Genomic DNA, 23,930 nt, shown 5'->3' with positions numbered 1-23,930 from the left:
AGGAGAGCAATCCTGAAGCCATTTTGACTCTCTCCAAATTGACCTCAAATATTTCTCTGCAAGGAAGAAGGAAATGGGAAAAGCTTTCCAAATGTCTTTGGACTGTATTGGCTTACACCTCCCTGCAAATACAGTCAGGCAAGTATCTGTTAAGCTGAGTAAACCATCAATATGTGTAAGAGATTCAAGAAGTAAAGTACCATACTCTGGGCAATCTCCCCCTATTTTCTTAATTTTGAGCCCCCCCAAAAAGGGGGTGTCATATACATGTGGGTGTGTTATACACGGAAAAATATGGTATTTACCATCTCAAAGGAATGATCAGGCTACCCAGAAAATGCAATCAAGTAAGGCATTATCAGGTATCCTGGCAGACAGGAGAGAAGCAACACTCTCAGAATTCTGCTGGAGTCCGCCTCCTATGTGATGTATGTATGATGTTTTTTTTGGGGGGGGGGGGTCTTGGGTTACAGGGTGGGCAATTTCAAAAGTCTTTATAGGGGCTTGTGCACCATTGTTCTGGGTCTCTCCTACCTCCTTGTAAGGAGGGGAGGGAACTCTGTTGCAACAGAAAAATAAAGATCTGCCTGACTTTCTGTGGATCTTGCCTCCATCTATCCATCTCTGACTGATCATGGACCTACGGGACTCAGTCCCTTGGGGAGTTGGGCAGCAAAAACCAACCCCCCTATTTTTTTCGCCTATAACAGCACTCTCACTATAGTATTTTAGAGGTTTGCCAAAACTTTATTCATTTTAACAAGTCTATCCTGATTATGTAATTAAATATTTGTTTTAAATTTTGCTGCTCTTCTCTGCATATTGTTGATAATTATTTTCGATCATTTTTATACCACTTGATGAAGGCGCCCGATGCAGCTTGGCAGGGAGGTAATTCCGCAGTTTATGGGCTGTGGAATTAAGTGTTGCATGTGCATAGTGTGTGTGTGTGTGTGTGTGTGTGTGTGTGTGTGATAACTGAAGGAGACATTTCACTCAGATTTCTTTTTAAAAAACCTATTACTGTGATGGAGTGATCTGGTAGGAGAGATGCCAGCTAGCTGGAGGTACAGGGTCCCTGTATCTTCCACATTTGCTGACAGGCAAAGAGCCAAAAATAATGCAGTTCCCCTCCCCCGCAAGAGAACGCAGCTCTACAATCCACCTTATGCATTTGATGTAGCAGACTTGCTGACAAAACGGGCTGTAATAATTTGATTGTTGCTCCCTCAGAGAAGGCCTGAACCTTGTGCAATTTTGGAAACGCACAACCAAATTTCCAAACATTGTTTTTAAAGCTTAAAAGCAGCTGCAGCCTGCAGGAGAGGGGAAGATTGGGTCAGAGCAGTGAGACAGAAGCAGGCGGTGTTCGACTTAACAGATGGGCAACAGAAGTGGGTTCTGTGATGAGTTCTAAGAAGCTTATAGTGCAGAGCTGGAAAGACAAATTCCACCATCTATCACCCAGTGGTTAGAAGATCTCACTGCTCTTTCCACGTTCGAGCATATGGTTTGTAATCATCAATTTAATCCAGGCACCTATTTGGAAATTTGGACTCCCTATATAAATGTATACGCTTAAACCTGGATTGAGGAAATATTGTGTCAAGGTCGTGTGGCAATGGATTGCTTTTTCCAATCATATATTATTAGTATTCTTTTTCTGTTACAATTGCAAATTAAAACCTCAAGGGGTGGGGGGAATTGGGAATGTTTAATCCTCTTCTCTGCACCGTTTCCCCAGTAAAAAACCCCTCTCTTTTAAAAAGGTGTGGGCCACATAATCCCTTTCATCCTCTGCCTAAAAAATGTCAACAGAGAGAGTGAAACCACCTGATCAACAGCCAAAGCAAATGGGATTTATTGATTCAATAACCATGCTCATGCAAAGCAAACGAAGTACAGTGGTACCTCGGGTTAAGTACTTAATTTGTTCCGGAGGTCTGTTCTTAACTTGAAACTGTTCTTAACCTGAAGCACTTTAGCTAATGGGGCCTCCTGCTGCTGCCGGAGCACAATTTCTGTTCTTATCCCGAAGCAAAGTTCTTAACCTGAAGCACCATTTCTGGGTTAGCAGAGTCTGTAACCTGAAGTGTATGTAACCTGAAGCGTATGTAACCCGAGGTACCACTGTACCTCAAGGTATTTGCCTATCCTGTGAGGTGGCTTTGGATCAAAAACTCTGCTCCTGGAATTGTCCGCCCCTTCTGTAGATAGACAACAAATCCACAGAAATCTAGATAATGCAGATTACCAGTGCTAACACCATAGAGCTCTTGAAGGCCACTTTCTAAATTAATGAGTTGTAACTTTGAGAAGGAAACCAGAAAAAAACACTCCCCACCCACCCGCTTCCTTATTGTGAAACATTTTTTTTTCCTGGTTACATGAGCATAAATGTTTCATGCTATCCCACATGCTATTTGTCACTTTCCGCATTCAGCTTTATGGGAAGTACCGTATTTTTCCATGTATAAGTCTAGATTTTTTTTAAAAAAAAATTAGGTTTAAAATTGGGGGTTGTCTTATACACGGGTAGTGCTGAGAGGTGTTTTCTTAATTTGGAGTCCCCCAAAATAGGGGGTGTCTTATACATGGGGGCATCTTATATGCAGAAAAATACGGTATTCTTGGGCTGTAAATGGCCCCCTCCCAAGACTGCTAATTGCCTTTCTGGAGGCGTGGGGGGGGCAGACACAATATTTCTGCTCATCACTGCTCAAGCAAGACTGTAAGCAGCTTGGATAGGGAGCAATTTTGACTGTGAAAATGCCAGATTATTGGCTCCCCCCCCCCAAACCGGTTTACCCCCAACACTGCTACTTCAAGCCAATTCAGTGACACTCACCACAGCTTTATGGAAGATTGTGTCAGGAAATCCACTCACATATCTTCCCTATTCAGGTAGGTAGCCGTGTTGGTCTGACACAGTCAAAATAAATAAAAAAATTGTCCAGTAACAAACTTAGTTGGTCTCTAAGATGCTACTGGACATTTTTTAAATTTATATCTTTCCTAGTGTGCTGTAGTGGTTAAAATGTCAGACTAGCATGTGGACAACCAAGGTTTGAATCCCCCCACTCTGTCATGAAGCCCACTAGCTGACTTTAGGCCGGTCATTGCCCCCCAGCCTAACCTACCTCACAGGGTTGTTTGGGGGGTTAAATGAGGAAGGAGAGAACCATGTATTTGGAGAAAAATGGTGGGATATAAATGTGATAGATAATTAAATAAAATCAGGTATACTCTGGCTCAAACAGTGTTTCTCACCTGAAATTTGTCTCTGTAGGCTCCATGATCATTGGTTCTGATGGTAAGAGTACAAGCTTAACAAGCAGAGTAATAACAAACAATAAACCTTGGAGTAGCTCTGAAAGAACCTCTCTTGTGTTTGTTTTTTTGATTGATGGGATCTGTGTGCAAAGGACGCATATCAGTCTGAACCAGAGACTGACTGGTTTGCGCGTAATGGCAAGCCATGGTTTGTTCTGACAAACCACAAACCATTAATTGTCCAACAGTCAAACAAACCATGGCTTGTTTCTCCAGTTTAGTTTTTCAGCTTCTTTTGTTTGGTGATTAATGAGCGTCTGGGGTGGGGTGGCCAAAACAAACATGGGCTGTGTACATTGCTGTTCCCTCTGCATCCACTACACTCCCACTGCTATTTTGGGAAGCAGTCTATGCACAATGTTAGCCACAATCCATATCTTTCCTGTGTCTATCCTGTTGTTTTTAATGAAATATTGCATTTTGATACATCCCCCCCTCAACCAGCTTTAATCCAAATTGGGGTGGAAAGAAGAACCTAGCTGGATTTTAAGATGGTAAAAAGCATGCAGCCATGGTCAAGGAAGGGTGCTAGGTTTGCACATAACACCAAGCCCTAGTTAAAACAACCCAACATGCATAAGTCATCAACAAACAATGGCTTAAAATTGTGGTTTGCTGGCAAAGATCTGATGTGGGAGCATCTGCCTATCTTTTGGCGAGATTAAACTGTGTGTTTTCATTTTGTATTTTTATATTGTGGACCGCCCTGTGAACTTTGGCTTAAAATTTTTGTGTGCGTGTATAAATGAACATAATTATTACAAAGCATCAATAAGTCACTCCAGTAACCTCTTTCCAAAGGAAATCAAACCCCCAGAGCTTCTCACTGCTCAGAGAACTGGAGTGAGTGTAACTGTTTGTTACAGAGGATTCTGGGTATTTTCTAGGGAGCATGCACCGTTCCTGACTGGTACTGGCCTGGCTAATGTATCTCACTGTTGCCTTAGGTGAACAATGTACACTACCAAACTCTCCAGTAGCTGCATGTTGTAATGGAAGACTGGCAGCAGCAGGCAAGTCGTTTTAGCTCACCTGCCTTTAAGCTCCCTGTGAAACAGTATGACAACCACTGACATGGATTTATTGATTCATTTGAAAGATTTATTGTCTACCTCTCAACGGAAGCTTTTGAAACACGGCAAAAAACAGTGCAATTAAACAATTTTTAATACCAACATTTTGACATTTTAAACCAGCCAGAAACTGCACATCTGACGGTGAAAACAGCAACTAAAAACAAAAGTAGAAATAACAATTAAACGTGAATAAACGAACTACATTAACTAAATTTAGTTAAATGAACTAAAGCTATCGTTTAAAAGCCAGAAAGAAAAACATCCTCTTCACTTAGTTACAAAAAAATATTTTAAAAGTCGGGAGGACACAACCACCGAAAAGGCTCTCTCACATTTGAAAGTTGTGGCACCCTCGATAGAGCTTCTGCTATAGATACTCTTACAGGGGTAGCCAGTGATGTCCACTGCATGCTACTGGATTACAAATGCGATCTGACCCAGCCAACATAGCAAGTGGTCAAGGGGGACAGGATCTGTTATCCATTGACATCTGGAGGGCACCATGTTGGCTATCCCTGTCTTAATGGATTGAGCAGGAAGGAATTTTTAGGGCGGAAAGAGCTATATGAAGTATTACGTGGAGTGTTAATTCCACTTCCAGATTATTGTGGAAAAGCAGTGCCTCAGCAGCGCTACAATGCTCTAATGTAGAAGGAGCCATTGATATGAATGGCAACCGGTATCATTAGCCCCATTTTCTAGTCTTGCTCCCCCAACACACACACCCTGTGCCTTAGCCTATCACAGGGGTAAGTTCAGACATGAGAATTTTGTGGTGGTTTTCCTGATTATAACACTAGCACTCCTGCCCTGTTTTCTAACGTTGCTTTCACACTGCTGTAGCTTTTCGAGCAATACGCTGGCATGCTGCACTAATTCTTTTTCACACCAGTGGGTGAGGTGTGATACAACAACAAATGTCATTGGACATGAGGCCGCTTCCCCACCCTTTCCGCACCTGCGCACTTCTGTCCCCCCATGATTCACGCATGAAAATGGCACGAGAGAACTGTATGCCGGTAGAGTACCCCCAATTTCATCACTCATCTCCCACAATTTTCTGCATTAACAGGGTTGCAAATGGATATCCCCCACCCCGAAAGCAATTAACATGGAAATGAGTGCTAAACTGCCCCTAGATTTCCAGAGGCGGCTTTTGCGTCCAGTGAAAGCTCAAATATAATGCAGAAATCAACCCTTGGGTCACTGGGGCTTGCGCAGGCGGGTCTGAAGTTCAGCCATCATGTTGGGGTGCATAGGCCCAAACCTGGGGAGGCAAAGAGAATGAATGAGCAGAGTGAGGCAAAACTCCGAGGTTAACTCCTGGGCTGGTGGTGATAGGATATTCATATTTACCCAGAAAGCCTTGGGTTCTGCCTGCGCGGTGTTTGTGGTTGAGCTGGAACCTCCTCAGCTACGCTTATCGTCTCTGGCTGGGTCTCCACTGGCTGTCTCTTTGTGCTGGGCGCCCGCCGGATAGAGCTCTTGCGGCGAAGCAGCACCCGCTCCATTTGGTGACTTGTGTCCAGGGCCGTGACCTGCACAGGAGAAGTGAATTGGTTAACTCCAGAGTCCTGACTCCCATCATGCTCCATTTTTATTTTAGTTTTGCTTACCTTAACTGGGAACGTCCCAGCGATGGAGGAAGTGCACACCATGGGTTCTTGCTGCCGGCCACTTTCCATCTCTTCTGTTTGCTTTGTCTGGACTCCAGCTGCTTCCAGCACCTCTTTGTCAAAAAGACCACTAGATTCTGCCAGCCTCTCTGATTCACCCTCCTGATCACTCTCCTCCAGCCATTCTTCTCCTGCAAGTTCCACTTCTTCTTCTGCTGCTGCCTCCTTTCTCACAGGTTCCTCTTCCTCCCTCTGCTGGACCCCTTCTGTCTCTTCTGCACCTGCCACTTCTTCCCACCGACCACCCCTGTTCTCTGCTATTCCCTTTGGCTCCCCATCCTGCCCTTCCAAAAGCACAGCAGTTTCCCTTGGCTCCCACTGGTGGCATCTCCCTGCCTCTTCTTCCTCGTCTAGCTCCTCCTCCTGCCCTCCCTCAGTTTCTGCAGTGCCCAGCATTGTTTGCTGAATTTCTTCTTCTTCGGCTATATCTAACTCCTCCTGCAGGTTCTCTTCCACCTCTGGTTCTTCTTCCTGTTCCTGCTTGACCTCCAGCTGTTGACCATTTGCCATCTTGACCTCTTCTTCCTCCTTCTCCAGCCCCTTGTGGTGAAATCCCACAGCCCATGTCTCTCCCTCCTGCCTTTCTGCCTCTGGATCTTCTTTGTGTTCCTGCTCAACCTCCAGCTGCTCATCTTCTGCCATCTTGGTTGCCTCCTCCAGCCCTCGCTGTTGTACCTCCACAAACTGTGGCCAATCTGGTACCCTTTCCTGAATCCCCTTGTACCAGAAAGTTTCTCCCAGTTCCTTTTCCTGACCACAATCAGTCTCTCTTGTGCCTTCCACTTCCTCTTTTGGCTCCCACAGATGGCTTCTCCCAGCTTCAGCTTCTCCTCTGAGCATCTCCTCCTGGTCTTCTTCACTCTCTGCCCTGCCTGGCACTGGTTGTGGAATTCCTTCCTTTGCAACCACCATATTGGTTTCCTCCAGCAGGTCCTTTTCCATCTCTGCTTCGTTTTCCTGTTGTCTCTCAGCCTCTAGCTGCTGTCTCTCCACCATCTTGACCTCCTCCTCCACCCCCCCAGTGAGCTGAAACCCCACAGCCCTCACCATCCCTCTCTGCTCTTCTCCCACAGATAGTGCCCAATCTGGTGCAGTTTGCTGGATCCCGTCATACCACACAGTTCCCACTTGTTTTTCCTCCCTCTCCTCTGAAGTCTCTTCTCCCTGCCCTTGTTCCTCTGGCTGTTTGCCTTTGGGCTTCTCTGCTTCCCCATGCTGATGCTGTTCTGTATCTGCCTCTTCCTCTAGTGCCCCCTGCTGCTGAACTCCTCCTATCCAGCTGGTTCCTTCTAGCTCCAGCTGATGGAGTCCCTCAGTAGCAGTTGGCCCCTCCACATCTTTCTGTCTAATGCTGCTGATCGCAGCTGCTGTGGGGCTTGACTTTGGAGCATCAGCTGGGAATTGAGAGGACTCTGTGGGGGAGAAATTAGGAAGGTCACATTTACAGTATTTATGTATTTGGATAATGTATTTGAATTATATAGCTCCCTTTGCAAAAGCCACAGGGCAGCTTAAAAGGTAAAGGTAAAGGTAGCCCTGCCCGTACGGGCCAGTCTTGACAGACTCTAGGGTTGTGCGCCCATCTCACTCAAGAGGCCGGGGGCCAGCGCTGTCCAAAGACACTTCCGGGTCACGTGGCCAGCGTGACATCGCTGCTCTGGCGAGCCAGAGCCGCACACGGAAACGCTGTTTACCTTCCCGCTAGTAAGCGGTCCCTATTTATCTACTTGCACCCGGGGGTGCTTTCGAACTGCTAGGTTGGCAGGCGCTGGGACCGAACGACGGGAGCACACCCCGCCGCGGGGATTCGAACCTCCGACCTTTCGATCGGCAAGCCCTAGGCGCTGAGGCTTTTACCCACAGCGCCACCCGCGTTCACAGGGCAGCTTACAACAAAGCAAATAGATAAAAATGCATACAACTGATGAACCAGGATCTTTCAAAAACACGTAGCAGTTATCACTGAATCACAATTGCTAATAGCATTCAGGTCTCTCCTCCTCTGAACACCCACCAGAAAAGAGGAATCTTAATGGCCTCAGTTATGATGGAGTTACAAATACTAGGAGTTACTGCTGAAGGGGCTCTTTCCTGGGTCCTACACTATGAATCTCATACTGTGCTCACACAGATCTTGGTCTCTTCAGCTCTGCATTTGAGCACCCCAGAACCTAAAGATATTGGTTTCTCCCCACAAATATACACATTCCTATATTATTGTTCCACCCAGAAATTAAGGATGTTTTCTTATTGTAAAATATTTTCATTATCGTACTTTCTTGTAAACTGCAACAAGGCTAACAAATTATCATCATCATCATCGTGCAAGATCTTAGAATAAAACATCATCCCCAGTAACAAAGCACCAAAAAATCTGAAGTTGTACAGGACCATTAAACGTTCAGGGTCACGATCAATAAAAACAATAGCAGAGAAACATCAGTGCATGCAGAGTGCCCAATATAAATATATTGATTTCTCTTTCCAGGATGAGCCATGGGTCAGTAGTCCCAGTTCTGGAACCTTATTCAAATGGCATAAATTAGCCCAGGAATGTGTCAATGGGAAAGATAGAGGTTTCTCTGCTCATATGCAGACGGTTTTATCCTCAAGACTGAGCAACCACAATCGCTTCCCACACATTTATGTTTAAGATGGAGACTCCAAGCTAAATCAAACCAGGTAGCAACCCATGCCTCCTAGAAACACCCGTCGGGCCCTCCACAGTGTGACTTTGGCACATTCTAGAATTTTCCATCACCTGAGAGCTTTTCCTCAGCCTTTTTCTGTCCCTCAGATCTGTTGGGGAACTTGGAAGGTTTGTGAACAGACTCTGTCGCCTGAGCATCGTGATCTGCTGCTTCTGATGCTGCCTGGATTTCCTGGTTGGCTGGGGTTATCTGAAAAAGGAAGGACCATGGTGAAGGAGAGGCGGAGCTTAAATGACTCTTTCCCCGCCTCCTCTTTTCCAGCACCTACCTCTGCGGTGAGCGAACCTTCAAAGACCTCCAGATGTCTCCTTGGAGGAATGTCCCTGCAGGGAAGAGGGGGAAAGGGTGAATCCAGCTGCTGTGGAGACCCTTCCACTCAAGAGGTAGAAAGCTCCAAGCATAAATAGCTCCCCCACTCCCACCTCAGCCAGCAGCTTCATTACCCAGAGTGTGCTGTCTCCACTTCCCCGTCATGGCTGCTGCCTCGGCTGCTCCTATCCCTTCTATGTCCTGACTCTTCTGCTCCTGGGTAAGTTTCATCTCCAAGCAGGTAAGTGGTGAAGGACGAAACATAATCCTGAAGATGGGGTGGAGCAAGGGAGACACTGAATGCAGACGGTCTGTTGAGCAAGCCAGCAGATGCACCCACCTCCCTCCACGTAAGTCATGGGCCCTGGAGCCCACCCCAGCTTGGCTGACGACAAAAGGGGGTTCCTTTACCAGAGCCCGTTGCAGGGTCCCCAGCAGCCGTTGAAGGTGCTCCATCGGACATCTGGGTCAGGTGGAGAGGAGGTACAGCAGCTTCTCCTTTCTCCCCAGGGAGGGAAGTAACGCCGCCGTCAAAGCTTCTGACCACATCCTCCTCCTCCCCTTTGCAACTCATTGCCACAGTCCGTTCTGGCTTTGCACAACTGTTAAAAGCAGCACACCACAAACTTGATGGAAACAAGAAGCATTGAGAGACAGTCAGTGTCAAATGCCGACTAAATCAGCCTCCAACTCAGGGGAGTGCAGAACCATAGTTGGAAAATTCAGTCCATCTTGTTTATTAACCCTCCCTTTTTTACTTTCACCCACATATCAACCCTTCTAAAAAAGAGAAAGATTCGCTCTCTCTCTTGACAATTTAGTGGCAACTTGACCTGAACCCTGTGCAATGAACTTTGACCAAAACACACCCAGGTTCTTTCCCAACTTGTGGAACAACCCACAGCAAATTTCAGGGTGGGGTTCTGATTAATTACAAAATAGAGCAGAGATTAGCGGGCCATTAACACGATTACAAGTAAGGCTGCTATTTATTCACTCATCTGTTTATTAGACCATTACGATCATGCCTTCCCATCCCAGAAAAAATACCTTTAAGGTAGCTAGCCGTTGTTACAATAATAAAAATTCAGGAGGTTTGAAGGGAGAGAGAGAGAGAGAGAGAGAGAGAGAGAGAGAGAGAGAGAGAGAGAGAGAAACCAACCAACCGAAGGCGCATTAACAAATCAGTTCCCAAATGCCAAATGATGACAGAATGATCCAAGGCCATAGCAGCCAAATTCAGTAGGCCTGCACGCACACCGTACATTTAAGCTGTAGCTTTATCCTCGCAGAGCTACAGTCCTCAGCAAGCTACAGTTCCCAGGAGATGTGGGGTGTGTATGTGTGTTCATGCTTTAAATGTGTGGTGTGTATGCAGCCCCAGGTGAGGCATCTACATTTCTAGGTAAGAAAGAAATGAATGGGAAATCAGGCAGCTTCCAGACTGTTGCTGTTTTGCAGGTGGGATTTAATCCCATACCAGCAAATTCAGGTTGCGTGATTAAAGTTGAGCTAACGCTCTTTCTCAAGAAGCTCATCCGCTCCGCCAATCAAAAAGGAAGGTGATGGGGAAATGCACTCAAAAGTGTGGGATTAAAACTTGCTTGATGCAACGCTGTATAATCTCCCTCCAAAGGAATCGGAGCGAATGCTCAGTCTTTGTGCAAACAGATCGGGATGAATGCTCCATAAATAGCTCACCTGGAAGTGACCTTCGGTTATTTCCTCAGAAATATGGCTCCAACATAGGATTAGACAAATAAATGGAAAAGAAGAGACTGAGAGGAAATATGATAGCCATCTTCAAATATCTTAAGGGATGTCACATGGAAGACAGAGGAAGCTTCTTTTCTCCTGCTCTGGAGACTCAAACCAATGACTTCAAGTTTCAAGAAAGGAGATTCTGACTAAACAGGCAGAAAAACTCTGACAGTAAGAGCTGTCTCCCCTAGGGCGGTGGTATACTCTCCTTCCTTGGAGGTTTTTAAGCAGAGGTTGGATGGCCATCTGTCATGGATGCTTTAGCTGAGATTCCTGTATTGCAGGGGGTTGGACTAGATGACCCTTGGGTCCCTTCCAGTTCTATGATTCCATGTTTCAAAATGCAGGATAAGGCTATCAAAGGCTACTAGCCACAATGGCTATGCTCTGCCTCCACAGCAGGACATTGTGTGAAGCTTGGGCTACATACACACAGCACACTTTTAATGCACACGACTTTCTCCAAAGAATCCAGGGAATTGTAGTTTGCTAAGGGTGCTGGGAATTGTAGCTTGGTGAGGGGTAAACTACAGTTCCAAGAATTATTAGGGGAGTCATGTGCTTTAAATGTACGGTGGGTGTGCAGCCTAGAATGCCTGAAGAGTACTAATAGTTACAGCTCCAAATCGCTCGCATATATCTTCTGCAGGGTTGTGTTTCCTGAGAGGAACCAGTTAAGAATAACATCTATTTCCTCTGGCCTGAGTGCAGAGAGAGAGGTCACAGATCAAGGAAGCTCTGTAAACGGCGTCCATAAAATCAAACTCATTGTTGGTTTGTACAATATAAAGATCCTTCGAGAGAAGACTTCTTCAATCCAGAATCTTTAAACAACTTGCAAAGGGCCATTTTATTTAGGAATGCAGGAAGGATTCCAGCATCTAAATTAAAAAGTGGGACTTCCTTTGCAGTTGATCTGGAAAAATATGGGTGGTACAGAGATCCACAGAGCTGTAGTCTGGGAATGCCACGCTGCCCCTCAGAGAGCAACCAAAAACCCAAAATCTGAACATAGTAGGGGATAATATTTTTTCTCTCTTTCAGAAATTTACCATGTGGAGCAAAGCTCATCCCCTCATCAGAATATGCCCCCCTATTTATTTATTTTTTGCCCTGGTCTGCATGAATTGCATGTGCATGAAAGGTCATGTATTTAAGCTCAGGATAGCAAAGCACAGACAGATTTATAAATTCATGTGTATGTGACAAATTCCAGAGGGGCCATCAGGTTTGGCTGCAATATATTGTAATGGATTGTTCTGAAGTAATTTCAGCACCAGATTAAAAACAAAATTTCCCCAACTCCCCCTGCCCGACCGCCCGCCATCCTGTCCTGTATTTTGTGAGAACAAAGTTGGCAACCCTACTTGGGATGACTGGGCCCCCCACACTTTTACTTACTTTTTTAAATGTTTCTGTTCTGGAAGGTACTAAGGAGTCTGTTTTGTTTCCGGTTTACTTTGTGATTTTTCTCTGGTGCTGTGGTTTCTGCTATAATTTTAAATATATACATTCTACTGTAATTCAAGTGTTTTGAATGGTCAGGATAGAGGGATGCAAATGTTTCAAAATAAAATACATGGCAAAACTCTGCAATTGGTCACTCCACTAAAAACATGCATGCTTTTAACAGTGCTCGTGTAGAATGCCTAATTTAAAATGATAACGAAACGATACAATACGATAATCTTTATTGTTGTTGTCCCATACAGAATAACGAAATTGAAAAAATCTACATCAGACATTTTAAAACCAACAAGCCTGCTATCCCAACTATCCCAGCCTGGTTAACCCCCTTAAAACTCTGATACCCCATAATTAAATACAATATACTCCCACAGAGACTACTTTACACTGCGTTTAAAACCAAAATCGCATTTGGATAAAAACTGTTTCTCAGGCGGCTAGTCCTAGTCTTTATAACCTGTACCCTCTTCCAGAAGGCAGAAGCTGAAAGAGATCATTAGCGAACCTGTTCATATCTGCAGCTACCCGATGAATAGCGTTATTGCAATAAATTTCTGACAATCACGCTCTCCCGGGAGAGGAGATTGTTGTTGTAAAGCAGCCATGTATATTGAGGGCAAATCTAGCTTCATTACACCGGCTTGTTTGCCAGCGTGTGCTTGCGTCAATGTATGGCTTTATCGGCAGGGCACACAAGTGAGGGCACTGGGAGCAGGAAATGGCATCAAACCCGGAAGCAAAGTCAGGCGGCAACTTCAGCTTCACATGACAGCCGCTTAAGAGGAAGCTTCTTGGATCTGTTACGCCTAGATATACTGAGAGGGGCGGTGATGGCCTAAAGCTACGCGGTGATGGTCTAAGGCTCCGATTTCTTAAAGGTACAGAAAGAGAGACTGGTGTGTGCAAGAGGGAGAGGATATCTCAGTGTAGTTAAGAAGTTTCTAGGGCAGCTATGGTTTCTGTTTTTATCTATGCCCCCCCCCCATTTTTGTTATAGGTAGTCGCCCCCACTACCCCATTCTGTCCTGCCTGCCATGGGACCTGCTGGGAGTCTGTGGCAGCACATCCCGAGTGATTCTGAAGGTGAGTCTTCTTTGCTCCCATCTCTCACCCCCCTTCCCATTCAACACCCCCCCCCCGTTTTCTTCTCTGACTCTGATTCTCTTCCACCCCCTCAAGAAACAGGGGAAGATGAAGATGCCTCACCCTCTGCCGAGCCTGAGACCACCCTGGATGCCTGTAGCCAGTGGAGGAACAACGTGGGCTTCTGGTGAGACCCCCCCTTGCTTTATTTCCACAGGTTTTCTAGGCTGTGTAGCATGAACAAAAGCAGAACCTCCTTTCTTATTTTATTTAAAGCAGCTTCTCTGTGGCGTTCTTTCTTGCACAATGACAGCTCGATTAAAGTCAGGTTTCTCTTTCTATGCTTTGGTGCATTTTGCTGTATGCTCTGTTGACACTAAACGGATCAGATTTCCTTTTCTTTTGATCTCCTCCCTTGTTGCATCCTCCACATCTGAGCATATTGCAACATACTGGAGGGCTGTGTGGGGCTTGCTGTAGCCGGATTTGTACGAACTCTCTCACACACTCCTGGGGAACTGAGGGTGTGGGGATGCCATTCTGGGCTTTCAAAAGGGACTATAGTTGAAAGTAGGGGTCAGCAAACTTTTTCAGCAGGGGGCCGGTCCACTGTCCCTCAGACCTTGGTGGTGGTGGGGGGTAGACTATATTTTTTTTGGGGGGGGATGAACGAATTCCTATGCCCCGCAAATAACCCAGAGATTCATTTTAAATAAAAGCACACATTCTACTCATGTAAAAACACCAGGCAGGCCCCACAAATAACCCAGAGATGCATTTTAAATGAAAGGACACATTCTGCTCATGTAAAAACATGCTGATTCTTGGACCGTCCACAGGCCGGATTTAGAAGGCGATTGGGCTGGATCCAGGCCCCGGGTCTTAGTTTGCCTACCCATGGTCTAAAGGCACGGTGCAGCAACCTTGCTGAAGCTAGGCAGAACTGAATCTGGATGGGAGGCTGCTTGGGAGCAGGGAACCTTATATATGCCCCCTTGAACTCTGGCCTGGAAAAAAGGCAGAATAGAAATGAAAGAAATGATATGATAACCCTGACTCTCCTGTCTTGCATTTCTGGGTGCTCTGACTTGCCTGCTTTCCCCTCCACAGGTTGCTGGGACTCTGCAACAACTTTGCCTATGTGGTAATGCTGAGTGCTGCCCATGATATTCTCAGCCATCAGAAGGTGCCAGCAGGCAATGGGACTGAGCCAGTGAGTATTCAAAGGAGAGGAGTACTTGAGTGTTTGTGTACAAAACAGAGCAAGAAACAGATTGTACTGGGTGCAGGAGAAAGCGAGAGAAAGTATCTGAGCCTGGATGAGAGAGATGAATAGAAAACAGGGATGGAAAAACATCTGTGTGCCAGATCTAGTGCATTAGACCCCACACATGCAAAGGACTGTGGACGGTGGCAGAGGGTGCATCACATGTGTGTACAAAAGATGAAAAAGGATTATTTGGATGTTGGCACTGCACTAAGGCTGGCTCTAGCTCTTAGTTAGCCAGGGCCTTTGTATATTTGAAAGGCCTTTTAAGATCAAACTACTTTAAGCAGAGGGGAAACTTTAGGCAAATGTGAAAGCAAACATCTCAGAGCGTTGGATCTGACCACAAATAGATTTGCTCTGTAAATTAGTGGACTAATAAATGGGGAATATACAGAACCATACAGATATTGTTCACGGCAAAGAAGGCATTGGCATGCCCTTACACTGCTAGTGAGCACATGCACTAATCGAGAAGATTGTGACATTACCCAGTGCTCACTAAGATGGCAGCAGTACGTAATGGCACTCTCCTCCTGGGCCCTGCAACATAACCAGGGAACCTTATACAAACCAGCCATGCTGGTTGCTGACATTGGTCATGAACATGAGCAGTATGTTTGACAATGCCGTTTAGTGGTGCTAATATTGTACTGTTGAGTATTTAGAATAGGACCAGGGAGATCTGGGTTCAAATCTCCACACAGCCATGAAGCTGATTGGGTGATCTGGAGTTAGTCAGCCTAACCTACCTCCCAGAGTTGTTGTGGAGAAAAATGGGGGGAGCGGAGGGTAAAACCATGTTAAACTACCCATTGATGGAGAGTTGGACTAAAATCATAATAAAAAGTGTCTGAAAATCTGCAAAGGTCAAACTAGACACGACTTCTAACTGCATTTTTTGAATACTTCAGACTGGTCATGTATCTTTCTTTGCAAAAAGCAGCTCCAGGGGGCCCCTAATCTTTTCCCCCTCTCCCCATTCCAACCCCCCCCCCTAAAGCTGATATTTGCCCCTATTCTAAAAATCAAGAAAATGGCAAGGGAGAGAAGGGTTAAAGCTGGGTTGAGGAACCTGTGACCCCCCCCCCCATGACCATGGTGTCTGGGGCTGCTGGGAGTTGGAGTCCAACAGCATCTGGAAGGCCACAGGTTCCCATCCATGGATTAAACCCTGCCTCCCCTCACACGGCAGCCCTGATCGGGATTGTGACCCAAGTACAGAACCCCAAAGTGGGTCTTGAGTTCATGGAATGCCTGACTGAATAAGTTATACTTCCATACTGGAATGAGGAAAATCTTGGAAAACAGATGGTGAAATGATGGGTGATGAAATTATTCTCTCCTACATTTAATCTCTTGTGCCCAATTTCTCCCTCAGACTCCCCCCAGCGTTCCTGCAAACGCTTCTCGTTATGACTGCAATGCCATCTCCACGGGGGTAAGTGTCAGGTGCAGGGAGATGACAGGGGCAGGTTTGAGTGTGGCACCAGCTACTGGCTCACTCCCATCTCTTTGCTGCTCCCTACAGGCTGTGCTGTTGGCTGACATTCTGCCCACCCTTCTCATCAAATCCAGTGCACCTTTTTGTATCCACTTGCTCCCATATGGGTGAGTTGGCTCAGATCGCTGGAAGCGTCGTCTGGGTAGATACCAAATTCCCTCGTAACGCAAGACGGAAATGGGAACTTATTTGCATGTGCGATGGACGTACAATTTGGCAAAGTGTATTTGGAACAAAATCATATAATCTGTGGAAAAGATAAGATGTTAAATTACATTATGTAATTGCGGACTTCTGTTAGCGTATACGAAAAAATAACTTGCCTTGTTATGGTGAAGTAATATCCAAGCCAAGAGTTGCTGGGAATTGTAACTCTGTGAGGGTCAAACCACAGAGCCCAGAATTAAGGAAGAATGAGCTATGAATGTGCTTTAAAGGTATCATGTATAAACAGCCCTAGTAGTCACGAGGGGTTGTCTTTGTATGTGACATATGGGCAAGAGGCATAGCTGTCAACTTTCAGATTTGAAAATAAGGGATCAGCAGCCTCACCTGTCCCAGGGACAGTCTACGGGATATCTAACAATCCAAGATAGCTGCGGGAAACGGCGCTGGAATAAGGGAATTTCCCGCAAAGAAAGGGAAGGTTGACAGCTATGGCAAGAGGCTTTATGGTTAGTTGAGGCCTCATCCATTTGCCCATCTTATATCTCACCCCCCCTTCCCTCACCCCACCCCTCACAGCTTGCGTGTTATCATCTGCGTCATCACGGCCTGGGGCAGTTTCCTGGTGGTGGCCTTCTCCACATGCACAGTCCAAAGCCTTGCAGGTAAGAATCATCTTCACGGGAGATGGGGTTGGCGGGGGTGGCGGGTGGGCAGGCAGGTAGTCCTCAGATTATGGCAGGGAAACCCAGAGAGCTTGTCCCCCTTCTTATTTATTGTTACAGCCTCTGCAGCTGTTTTTTCTCATGCTTTGAAGGCATGATTTGACTAAAATTGTGGGGAGCAAGAGCATGAGGCTTATGGGTTTTATATTGCACCACCCATATCTTTCCAGCTGTGATTTGAGCATAAATGATCTCTTGCTTTAGAATTGCTGCCTCTTAATAGCAAGCTCCGGCTGTGAGGGCCAACAGAAAAGAAGAAGGAAGCATCAGCATGTTTTGTATTGACTGGGTCTTTCTCCACCTTCTAATTGCTGTAGGTGTCGTGCTGGCCAGTATTTCATCTGGCCTGGGTGAAATAACATTCCTTGCGCTCACGTCTTTCTTTGACAGGTAACTAAAGGGACACAGTGGCTGCAGGATGGAGATTTGGTAGTGGGGTCAGATGCATTAGTTGCTCAATGGGTGTGGTCTGTTTCTTTAGATTAGGGATGGGGAACCTGTGGCACTCTAGATGTTGATGGACTACAGTTCTCATCATCCCTGACCATTGGCCATGCTGCCTGGGTTGATGGGAGGCCAAGTCCAACAACATATAGAAAAACCACAGGTTCCCCAACCCACAAGGCCTTCCTTCCTTCCAGCCATAGGGAACAGCTTTGAAAGAGGAAGGCAGATATAACATTTTTATACAGCCACAGGTCCTGTTTCAAAGCATCCTTGTTTTGCCTTTGATATGAAGAAACAGGCTCCACAGCCTTCCATCTTAGTTGCTTTGTACCACCCCAGCAACTTTAGAAAAAGATACTTTGTTGGCCTGGTTTTTGTTTTTGTTTCGTTTTCACAGTGAAGGATGGATATATATTTAACTAAACAAACATGCATACCTATCTGATAATGATAATAAAAATCAGAAAGGCCTGATGTATGAGGGGAGGGACAAGATTGACAGCTGGGCCAGTGTTTGGTTTGAAGTGTGAGTAGAATAAATTTGTGCAGGATTTGTCAATTAGGTAATGACGCTAGGTCTGGGGGTGCTTTCTGCTACCCAGAAATCACTCCCATTATGACTCATGTTCTTTCTGCTTCTCTTCCCACCCCTCACAGTGCCGTGGTGTCTGCCTGGTCTTCTGGAACAGGTGGGGCTGGCCTGCTAGGGGCACTTTCATACCTTGGACTGACAGAGGCAGGCTTGAGCCCCCAGCACACCCTCCTCCTCATGACCATTGTTCCGGTCATCATGCAGGCCAGGTGAGGACTAACTCTCTCATATTAGGTATCTGCTTATAGCTGTAGAAGTTTAAATGATCATTCAAGGCCCCTGGGCTCCTTGACCATCTTCCTCCCCACTTTCTCTATAGTTATTCTTTTGTGCTGGCTCCACCCCCCGGGGCCCCTCGCTGCGGCTGGGGCAAGCGTCCACAGAAGTCTCTACGTTCTCCTTCCTCAACTCAGCAGCCGCTCCTTGAGAATAAAGCTACACTACAAAACAGTAAGCAATCCCTTTACTGGTGGGTTCACCTTCCTATGGTGCCACCTGTTGCATATAAGGGACAGGTTAAGTATTTATACCCATAATGCACCTTGTTTATCTCAAGACTTTATCCCTGGGAAGAAATGCTGTCACAGCTTCTTTACCCATGATGCACTGTGCTCATGCCAAGCACAAGAGAGAGTTGCTCACAGATATTGCTGTAGTTCTTCATGTAATGTCCTTGGCACTTGGCTATGTACAGAATTTTTTCACAATTCTTCCAATAAGGTTGTTTTATGCTGTCTCATTTCAACCGTCCTTTTCTTCCTCCAGAGGCACAAAGCCCTCAGCTCAGCCTGCAAGAAAAGGGGCAGGTGGTCAAGGTAAGAATCAGGCTCAGCATGTGGTTTTTTGGTTTTTAATTTGAGAGAGGGCGTAGGATATTTCGGAGCACATGTTTAAAGGTGTCCATATCACAGATCGTATCAGTATAAGTTTGCGTGTAAATATGTCCCTATTCTAGAGTATATCAGGGTGAATAATGCGCAAAATGGATGCGGGGAGAATGCTATTCAATTGCTAAACAAAGGCCAGGTCTCTGTTCTTCCTGGAATTTATGCCTCTTTATCTGGAAGCCCTTCTCATTGATCCCAGATGTAAAAGACCTCATTGTGAGTTTACCCCTCACCTTCCCAGCACCCTTAACAAACCACAGTTCCCAGGATTCTTTGGGGGGGGGGGAGCCTTGTTCTTTAAATGTATGGTGCAAATGTGACCCCAGTAGTAAAGGGTGCTGTTTGTGAAGCCTGCATTACCCAAGGCGACCATATACCTGATTGACTCATGGTTTCACGGCCTTCTCATGATGCACTAACATGTGCCTTCTCTGTTACTAGGGTCTCTTAAAATACCTCATCCCTTTAGCTGTTGTGTATTTTGCTGAATACTTCATCAACCAGGGCCTGGTGAGTAGTGTGAAAGTTGGGGATGGGTGGAGACTTCTTTACCAGGGAGGTGGAGCTAAATCTTCTGATCCATCGCCATTAACGGTCCTCCCCCACTTTTTGTCTTCTTCTTCCTCAGTTTGAACTGCTGTACTTCCATAAAGCGCCATTTACTCACGCGCAACAATATCGTTGGTGAGTGAAAGTTTGGGAGGTGAGACGAGATGGGATTTTGGAACCTCTGTCTGACTTGGGTTGGTTGGTTAGAATAGAAAAGTGCTGGGAGCTAAAACTCCTGATTCCCCCCTCCCCCGCCTCCTATAGGTACCAGATGCTCTACCAGGCTGGGGTCTTTGTCTCTCGTTCCTCCGCCACCTGCATACGGATTCGGCACATATGGCTCCTTGCGGTGTTACAGGTAAAACATTCCCCTCGCCAACAGACACCTGCATGAATGATTCCTTTCTGCTCTTCCGAGACATGTTCATCCCCCCCCATTTCTGTTGTAATGTTGATGTTGCAATCCAAGTACTGTGATCTTTCTCTGCCAGGGAACGCGTGGTCTTATACGGAATCACATCCTTGGTCTATCTAGCCCAGTTCTGTAGAGTCTGCAGGGAGGCCTTGCTATCTGAGCTCCTTTCAGCTGGGGATGCCAGGGACTGAACTTGGGCCTTTGTGTTTTGCTTCTGAGGTGGAGGAATGGGGTCACTCCTCCCACCTGCTTCGTAGGTGGGGCTATGCAAATGACTTGGAGTTTGGTCTGCTTCAGTGGGAGGAGACTCCACCAGTTTGTCCCACCTGCTTTTGAAGCAAGAAAAACTAGACTTCTGTGAACCTTTTGGAGGATGATCACACATTTATTGCACTGCAAATTGTCCTTCTGGATAGGCTGGCCTAGTCTCCTGTTGTGCCTTTAAGAACTGCCTGAGCAGCAGGAAGGAGCAGGCAGTGTTGCCTGCTAATGTCTGCAGAGCAGTGCCGAGTCTATTATTTTGGTCTGTTTTGAAGTCTCCTACCCTTGTCATATTTTCCTGTCCTGCTTATTCCCCATCACTGCCACCTTTCGCTCCTTTTTCCACAACAGACTAGCCTTATTGTTTTCTCCTCTACTTGTCAAGGTCTTGACATGCTATCTCTTTCTTCCCCTCTCCAACCTAGTGCCTGAACATGGTGTTCCTCTCGGTCGCTGTGTCCAAAATGTTTCTACCCAGCATCTATATAGTTTTCGCTCTGGTACTCTACGAGGGATTACTGGGAGGAGCTGGTTACGTGAACACTTTCCACTGCATCAGTGAAAAGGTGAGCTTGGCGGGGGTGGGGGGGAGATGGTGGCCCAATGGGGAAGAATGTCAATGGAGCACCCAGGAGGGTGAGACTTCAGTCACGTGACTGAGGGGTAGAGGAAAGGCATATCACTCAGAGCTTGAGAGAGATGAGCATGAGGCCAGTTCCCTTATTTGGAGGGAGCAAGGAACAAGCAAGTGGACCTCTTTTAACCAGTTAGAGGGGTGTGTGTGTGTGTGTGTGTGTGTGTGTGTGTGTGTGTAAACACGCTCTCCTCTTTCCCCTTCCCCTGCTCCAGCAAAGCCTTTTTGTGTTGCAGAAGACACTTGGGGGAGGGAAGCAGGAAGCAGGTGCCTTCAAAAGAAAGATGAGAGTGACTAGGAATAGTACCTCCCATTTTCAGAAGACATAGTAGAGGATCACTGTCTAATATATATCATCATCATCATCATCATCATCAATCTTTATTACAGTCCAGAGACCCAACAAATCATTACAAAGCAATACACAATTCATACAGCCTACCTCCAGGTTAAACAAGCATTTTGTTCAGAATATAGGGATCATTTGTTCTTGCAACCACCGATAAAAACTTTGCCACTGCTAATGTTCTAGCATTTGTCCGGTCTTCCAATAGGAACCTGACATAGTGAGCCTCTGATTTTCCCGGGAAAGGTACCAGCAAGGGTAGTATCAGTTCAGCCCTGGCTTGCTCATATTTTGCACAATGCAACAAAATATGTTTTATGGAATCGATGTCTTGAGCACACGAGCAAAGTCTGTCCTGGTAGGGAACTCCTCTCAACCTGCCATCCAACACTGCAGAAGGAAGTAACTCGGGTAAGGTACCATATAGCTGGAAACATGCTAATTTATATATATGTGTGTATTCTCTCCTCCTTCCTCCCTCTAAATGCAGAGCAAGCCGGAGCACCGTGAGTTTGCTATGGGAGTTGCTTGTATAGCTGACACGTTGGGCATCTCGCTTTCAGGGGCTGTTGCTATCCCTATCCACAACCATTTCTGTCGCCTCCCTTGAGGCCCACTTCCCAGAGGGACCAACATATGCCTTGACTTACCACATGCCTGTTCCTGAACAGTACATTTCCCAGTATGGAGGAGGGAAGGACACTGGGATGCATGTGCTCATGCCCTCCTCCTCTGGCTGTCAAAAGAGGAGAAAGGAGGCACGCGGAATTAAGGTGTCGGCTTTTGGCATTAATTTCCTCGTCTGTTTTGATTTTTGGAGAGCATTTTATTTTAACTGAGCCTGAATGGGAATCTACTTTTATCCCATGTTGCACAGCAGTGGGAGGGCTTAATCAGAGCACACAATCGCAGATGGATGGGAAATCATGTTCTGCAGTTTGTAGGGGGGAAACATGTGAATGTTGCATACAATAGGTCACACAGCACATCCTTGTGTTGAGCAGAGGGAGCAGAGGAGGAATATTTAGTGTGACACTCCTATGTAACCAGAAGATACTGCAGAAATGGGATGTGCAGCTGCATAAGTGCATTAATAACTATAGATAAATATGGAAGAAGGGAACGAAGATTGTTAGGGTGAGATGCACGCTCAATTCAGAAAGGGGCAAGGGTAATAATTTTGCACAGTGATCAATTTCTGTCTCAAGCTCAATCAATAAACCAGTCATATTTCAATTATTGCTCTGTTGTTGCCCTTTTTCAGATATACCGATTATGGTACAGGCTGATATGTTTGGGGGATTTGTTGAGACAGTGGCTAGAAGTAGTGAGTGGAAGTAGCAAGGGTGCAAATTTTGGCTCAGAACATTAACAGAAAACTTCCTAATGGGAAGAGCTTTTTGACAGTGGGAAATGCTGCCTGAGGAGGTAGTGGTGTCTTTCATTGGAAATATTTAAGTACAAGGTGGACACCCATCTGTCAGGAATGCTGAAGTTGTAAGATTCCCGCACTGAGCACAGCTGAACTAGAGGATACCCAGAGACTCTTCTAGCTCTAAAATCTCCTCTTCCCCAGCGTATGCATATTTGTACAGAATGAAACATATTTTAAAAGATATTTATTAAAGTTTCAAACAGTAAAACAAACTTCACAAAACAGAATAAGAAAAAAGAAAAAACACCATCACAATCAATCCAAAAAACAGAAAAACACAATAGAAAACCCATCATAAAAAGCAAAAGAAAAAAGACATAAAAAAGACATAAAAGAACCAATTTCTTAAATATTGTTCTCATAATCCTCCTTCCAGACTCCCTCGCATCTCCCTTTTCTGTGTTCCCTTTTACACAATCTTATTCAGCAATGCCTCACCTTCTTTCAAATCTTATTTCATATTATACATTTCAACTATTATGCCTCCAATTTTCCCCCATTTTTTCATTTTATTTAAGTTTGACATAATATTATTCTGACTTCACCTTTGTTCTGTAAACCATTTTTCACATACTCCTTTCAACTATATCACTAATACCATATTATCTTTATATCCCGCATCATTCTAGCATTCATACAATTTGCAATACTTTTGCAAGTAGTCTTTAAATTTCTTCCAGTCCTCTTCCACTAGCTCTTCTCCCAGGTCTCGGATTCTGCCAGTCATTTCTGCCAATTCCATATAGTCTATCAGTTGCATCTGCCATTCTTCCAGAGTGGGCAAATCTTGTGTCTTCCAGTGCTTTGCGATAAGTATTCTTGCTGCTGTTACTGCATACATAAAGAAAGTTCTGTCTTTTCTTGGCACCATTTGGCCAACAATGCCCAAGAGGAAGGCCTCTGGTTTCTTAGGGAAGGTATATTTAAATACCTTTTTCAGTTCATTATAGATCATTTCCTAGAAAGCCTTGACCTTTGGGCACGTCCCTCAGTTTCTTTACATTTCCAACACTTATTGTCTGGCAAATGGTATATTTTTGCAAGCTTGACTGGGGTCATATACCACCTGTATATCATTTTCATAATATTTTCTTTCAAGGCATTACATGCCGTGAATTTCACACCAGTGGTCCATAACCGTTCCCAGTCAGCAAACATAATATTATAGCCAATGTCTTGCACCCATTTTATCATAGCTGATTTGACCGTTTCATCCTGAGTGTTCCATTTTAACAGCAAGTTATACATTCTTGAAAGTATCTTAGCTTTAGGTTCTAACAATTCTGT

The 23,930-nt window shown here is 45.4% G+C and overlaps 2 protein-coding genes across 3 annotated transcripts; one reads left to right on the top strand and one right to left on the bottom strand.

Moving 5' to 3' along the window:
* Positions 1 to 4,482: 4,482 nt before the first annotated feature.
* APOBR (apolipoprotein B receptor) lies at positions 4,483 to 13,022 on the bottom strand. Its single transcript, XM_028702875.2, has 9 exons — positions 12,839 to 13,022; positions 12,268 to 12,357; positions 9,517 to 9,731; positions 9,240 to 9,373; positions 9,065 to 9,119; positions 8,847 to 8,985; positions 6,026 to 7,497; positions 5,766 to 5,947; positions 4,483 to 5,676 (listed from the first exon to the last, which is right to left on the bottom strand). Exons 3-9 carry the CDS (start codon positions 9,559 to 9,561, stop codon positions 5,613 to 5,615), a joined length of 2,091 nt encoding a protein of 696 aa, XP_028558708.2. The 5' UTR covers positions 9,562 to 9,731; positions 12,268 to 12,357; positions 12,839 to 13,022; the 3' UTR covers positions 4,483 to 5,612.
* A 52-nt stretch (positions 13,023 to 13,074) lies between these two features.
* Positions 13,075 to 22,444, top strand: CLN3 (CLN3 lysosomal/endosomal transmembrane protein, battenin). 2 transcript variants are annotated; one of them, XM_028702880.2, is made up of 16 exons: positions 13,075 to 13,211; positions 13,331 to 13,416; positions 13,519 to 13,603; positions 14,527 to 14,629; positions 16,065 to 16,124; positions 16,215 to 16,294; positions 16,932 to 17,017; positions 17,395 to 17,467; positions 18,182 to 18,325; positions 18,436 to 18,566; positions 18,882 to 18,931; positions 19,445 to 19,513; positions 19,632 to 19,687; positions 19,817 to 19,910; positions 20,654 to 20,794; positions 21,699 to 22,444. In XM_028702880.2, the coding sequence occupies exons 2-16, from the start codon at positions 13,368 to 13,370 to the stop codon at positions 21,816 to 21,818; spliced, it is 1,341 nt and encodes a 446-aa protein (XP_028558713.2). In that variant the 5' UTR covers positions 13,075 to 13,211; positions 13,331 to 13,367; the 3' UTR covers positions 21,819 to 22,444. The 2 variants fall into 2 exon arrangements, with proteins under 2 accessions (XP_028558713.2, XP_028558711.2); XM_028702878.2 differs by having other exon boundaries at positions 13,513 to 13,603.
* Positions 22,445 to 23,930: the final 1,486 nt, after the last annotated feature.

The sequence above is a fragment of the Podarcis muralis genome, chromosome 13, assembly GCF_964188315.1.
Source record: "Podarcis muralis chromosome 13, rPodMur119.hap1.1, whole genome shotgun sequence".
Lineage (NCBI taxonomy): Eukaryota > Metazoa > Chordata > Lepidosauria > Squamata > Lacertidae > Podarcis > Podarcis muralis.
This window is presented reverse-complemented; position numbering and strand designations above follow the sequence as displayed.